General features: G+C 48.4%; 1 protein-coding gene and 1 long non-coding RNA gene across 3 annotated transcripts in view; one reads left to right on the top strand and one right to left on the bottom strand.

Annotated features, from left to right (window-relative positions):
- pmpcb (peptidase, mitochondrial processing subunit beta) overlaps positions 1 to 3080 on the top strand; it is an 8831-nt gene extending 5751 nt beyond the window's left edge. For both annotated transcript variants that reach the window (XM_019882998.1, XM_019882997.1), the window contains exons 4-13: positions 885 to 1014; positions 1177 to 1375; positions 1450 to 1529; positions 1626 to 1738; positions 1940 to 2083; positions 2169 to 2329; positions 2410 to 2495; positions 2582 to 2670; positions 2749 to 2824; positions 2921 to 3080. In XM_019882998.1, coding sequence (XP_019738557.1) covers positions 885 to 1014; positions 1177 to 1375; positions 1450 to 1529; positions 1626 to 1738; positions 1940 to 2083; positions 2169 to 2329; positions 2410 to 2495; positions 2582 to 2670; positions 2749 to 2824; positions 2921 to 2985 — 1143 coding nt within the window. In that variant the 3' untranslated portion in view covers positions 2986 to 3080. The remainder of the gene's footprint in view (positions 1 to 884; positions 1015 to 1176; positions 1376 to 1449; positions 1530 to 1625; positions 1739 to 1939; positions 2084 to 2168; positions 2330 to 2409; positions 2496 to 2581; positions 2671 to 2748; positions 2825 to 2920) is intronic.
- Positions 3081 to 3276: 196 nt separating this feature from the next.
- LOC109523680 (uncharacterized) lies at positions 3277 to 4315 on the bottom strand. Its single transcript, XR_002169820.1, has 3 exons — positions 4164 to 4315; positions 3929 to 4089; positions 3277 to 3537 (listed from the first exon to the last, which is right to left on the bottom strand). It is a non-coding gene; the product is annotated as an uncharacterized LOC109523680 (long non-coding RNA).
- Between the last annotated feature and the right edge of the window lie 59 nt (positions 4316 to 4374).

The raw sequence follows: 4374 nt of genomic DNA, 5'->3' as shown, positions 1-4374 counted from the left end.
AAAAAAAAAAAAAAAACGACCATGTATACTAAGGCGTTTTTAGCGGAAAAAAAATACCATGTATCGAAAGGCGTTTTTAGCTCAAAAAAACGACCATGAATAGTAAGGCGTTTTTGGCCCATTTTTAGACGAAAAAAACGACAATGTATAGTAAGGCGTTTTTGGCCGAAAAAAACGACCATGTATAGTAAGGCGGTTTAAGCTGAAAAAAAACGACCATGTATAGTCAGGCGTTTTAAGCAAAAATAAACGACCATGTATATATAGGAAGGCGTTTTTAGCCAAAAAAACGACCATATATCGTGAGGCGTTTTTAGATGAAAAAAAACAACCATGTATATAGTAAGGCGGTTTTAGCTGAAAAAAACGACCATGAATAGTAAGGCATTTTTAGCTTAAAAAAACGACCATGTATACTAAGGCGTTTTGAGCTGAAAAAAACAACCATGTATATACTAAGGCATTTTTAGCCAAAAAAACCGACCATGTATAGTAAGGCGTTTTTAGCCCCCAAAAAACCACCATGTATAGTAAGGCGTTTTTCGCCGAAAAAAACGACCATGTATAGTAAGGCGCTTTTAGCCAAAAAAACCGACCATGTATAGTCAGTCGTTTTTAGCCAAAAAAAATGACCATGTATAGTAAGGCGCTTTTAGCCAAAAAAACCGACCATGTATAGTCAGTCGTTTTTAGCCAAAAAAAACGACCATGTATAGTAAGGCCTTTTTAGATGGAAAAAAAGCAACCATGTATACAGTAAGGCGGTTTTAGCTGAAAAAAACGTCCATGTATAGTAAGGCGTTTTTTTTTTTTTTTTGTTGCTGTATGTATGTTTTTTTTACATATGTCAGTAAGTAATGCATAATTCCCCTTTTGTGTGACAGGGCACCAGGAAGCGTTCTCAGCTCGACCTGGAGTTAGAAATTGAGAACATGGGCGCACATCTCAATGCATACACATCTCGGGAGCAGACCGTGTACTACGCCAAGGCCTTCTCCAAGGACCTTCCGCGAGGTATGACGATTGAAAGTGCACTTGACATTTGAGTCAACCAATCCTCCATTCAGTGTCACCAGTTGGCTCAGAATGTCGCCGTTTGCCTCTCTACTGGTACTCACTCATAAGAGGGAGCATATCACTTACATCAATCTTATCCATGTCATATTTTTGTAAAAGCCGTGGAGATTCTGGCCGACATCATCCAGAACAGCCGGTTAGGCGAAGCGGAGATCGAGAGAGAACGGGGCGTCATCCTGCGGGAGATGCAGGAAGTGGAGACCAACTTGCAGGAGGTGGTCTTCGATTACCTCCACGCGACCGCGTATCAGACCACGGCGCTGGGCAGGACCATCCTGGGCCCCACGGAGAATATCAAGTATGCAAAATCACAGCTTGCGCCAAGTCAAGTCGAGCCGTCGCCGCCGGCGTTTGACCACGGTTCCGTGGCAGGACCATCAATCGAGGCGATCTGGTCGAGTACATTACCAGCCACTACAAAGGTCCTCGAATCGTGCTGGCTGCCGCTGGAGGTGAGAGCTTTGTGCCTCGTGTCTTGCTGGCCCCCTCTTGCAGTTTGAGACCTGTCGCTATTGACACGCTGCGATGTTTTGAAATGTTTCAACCAGGAGTTTCCCACACTGAGCTCATCGATCTGGCCAAGTACCACTTTGGACAGCTTGTGGGCCGCTACGACAGCGACGCCCCGGCTCCGCCCGCCTGCCCCTTCACAGGAAGTGAGGTAAAGCACTCAATTCTGACCTCCCAACAGGGAAGAACAATTCAATCATATTCAAATTGGCACGGCACAGGCTACAGTTGCATCCATTTATTGCTGCAAAACGGTTGCGCCCTGCTTCAATACCACAAAGTCAGTCAGGGAGGAAGGTTGTTTGACTTGGTGCGGCGAGACCAAGTGACGAGTGAAACGGTGCCTTTTCAGATTCGCGTGCGCGACGACAAGATGCCGCTGGCCCACATTGCCATCGCCGTGGAGGCGGTCGGATGGTCCCACCCCGACACCATCCCGCTGATGGTGGCCAACACGCTCATTGGGAACTGGGACCGCTCGTTTGGCGGCGGGGTGGTGAGTATTTTTCAAACATTGAGCCATTTCCTCACATCTGAAGCCATTTTTTGGGGGTAACGAAATACATTGGGGCCTCACTCAGAATCTGTCAAGCAAGCTGGCTCAGATGGCTTGTCAGGGGAACTTGTGCCACAGCTTCCAGTCCTTCAACACCTGCTATACCGACACGGGCCTGTGGGGACTCTACATGGTGTGTGAGCCCGGCACCATTGATGACATGATGCGCTTCACTCAGAAAGAATGGTGAGATGAGGTCACACACACAGTTGAGGACAAACACATGCAATACTGTTCTGAGACTTTGCTTCTTTTTGTCGTTCCAGGATGTCGCTTTGCACCAGCGTCACCGAAGGCGAGGTGGCCCGGGCCAAGAATCTCCTCAAGACCAACATGTTGCTGCATCTCGACGGTAACGTGGCTCGGCGCGAGGAAATGATGAGAGGCCCGTGACGTCTTACTGTGTTTTACATTTCTTTTATTTTTTTCTCGTTCCAGGCTCCACCCCAATCTGCGAGGACATCGGCAGACAGATGTTGTGCTACAGTCGCAGGATCCCTTTGCACGAACTTGAGACCCGAATTGATGTGAGTGGATGGAGTCGGATGACCCAAACTTGAAGTTTATTTTGATCATGTTTTTTAAAAAAAACTCTCTTTCAACAGGCCATCGATGCCGCCACCATCAAGGACGTGTGCACCAAACATATCTTTGACAAAGCGCCTGCCATCGCAGCCATTGGTGAGTGTGCTCCTGATCAGGAAGAATGCGGCTGTGAGATTTGGAATCACCCCAAGTGAAAATTTGTATTTTATTTTTGGTTGTTGCTTTGGACAGGTCCAATTGAGCAGCTTCCTGACTACAACCAGATCCGCAGCGGAATGTTCTGGATGAGGAGCTAAGTCGAGTCACACTCTCTGTTTTCAGATCCCCTTGTCCTCGCAAGGGTCGCAGGTGGGGCCCTGGCTGTCTTCGGGCCGTCGGCGGGTGGGGGCACCGGGGCACCCTCAACCGGTTGACAGCCAATGATTGGCTGTCAACCGGTTGAGGGTGCCCCGGTGCCCCCACCCGCCGACGGCCCGAAGACAGCTGGGGGGAGGCTCCAGCATGCCCCTGCAACCCTTGCCAGGAGAAGCAGATGAGAAAATGGATGGGAGGGTGGACGGAGAACACCCACGCCGGCAGGAGGAGAACATGCCAGCGCAACAGGCCGGAGTTGGATTTGAACCCTTCACCTCTGCGCTCACACTGCAATGCACGAACCAGTTGACCACGGAGCCGGCCCAGGGTCGCACTCAAATGTATAAATGGCAAGATACCTGTTTTTTTTTTTTTAAACACAACATTCTAATAATAATAATGATTCTCTGATTAACTCTGTGTTGTCATTTTTTACTCTTGCTTGCAACTTGCTCTTGTGCAGCTTTCTTGGCCTTGACCATCTCCACCAGTTCCTATCAGAAAACGGGGACATGTCATCTCAGGCACAACAGGACATTTGTACCAATTCAAGTAGAAGGCACGTCATGACCCTTCCACTTGAACTGGTACAAATGTCCAAGTGGAAGGGTCATTGCAAGCCAAACCTTGGCACACAACCCTTCCACTTGAACTAGGACATTTGTACCAGTTCAAGTGGAAGGTCGTTGCGTGCCAACGTTTGGTTTGCAATGACCCTTCCACTTGAACTGGTACAAATGTCCGAGTTCAAGTGGAAGTGTCATTGCATGCTAAACCTTGGCACACAACAACCCTTCCACTTGAACTAGGAAGTTGGAACCAGTTCAAGTGGAAGGGTCATTGCAAGCCAACACTTGGCCAGCAATGACAACTTTTTCCACTCACCTTGTAGCGCTTCATGCAGTCTTTCTTGTTTCGTCCGGGGACGGCAGCGGCGATCTTGTCCCAGCGTTCGGGCGTGCTGACCGGAAACGTCTTGAGGGCCTGCTCCAGAAGCTTCTGTTCCTCCGTGGTCCAGGGGGCTGCGCTTCCATCACCACCTGGACCTGAAGTAAACAATGACGTCAAGCTTTGAAAAAAAGAAACCCATGACGTGCAGGCGGTTCCACTTTACACTCACCTTCGAAGCGCTCCGACGGCACCGCGTTATCAACGGTGGCTGGCACGGAGTTATGTTCCTTCTTGAATTTCTCAAAGGCTTTTCTGTTGATGTCATCTTTCTGCAATGGATCTGAAAAGACAATGGTAAGTCAAAAGAATTCAGGAAAGAAAACAAAGGAAACGACCATGTGAAGTAAGTATAGTAAGGCGTTTTTGGCACGAAAAAAACG

The sequence above is a fragment of the Hippocampus comes genome, unplaced genomic scaffold (assembly GCF_001891065.2).
Source record: "Hippocampus comes isolate QL1 unplaced genomic scaffold, H_comes_QL1_v1.1 scaffold53, whole genome shotgun sequence".
NCBI lineage: Eukaryota > Metazoa > Chordata > Actinopteri > Syngnathiformes > Syngnathidae > Hippocampus > Hippocampus comes.
This window is presented reverse-complemented; position numbering and strand designations above follow the sequence as displayed.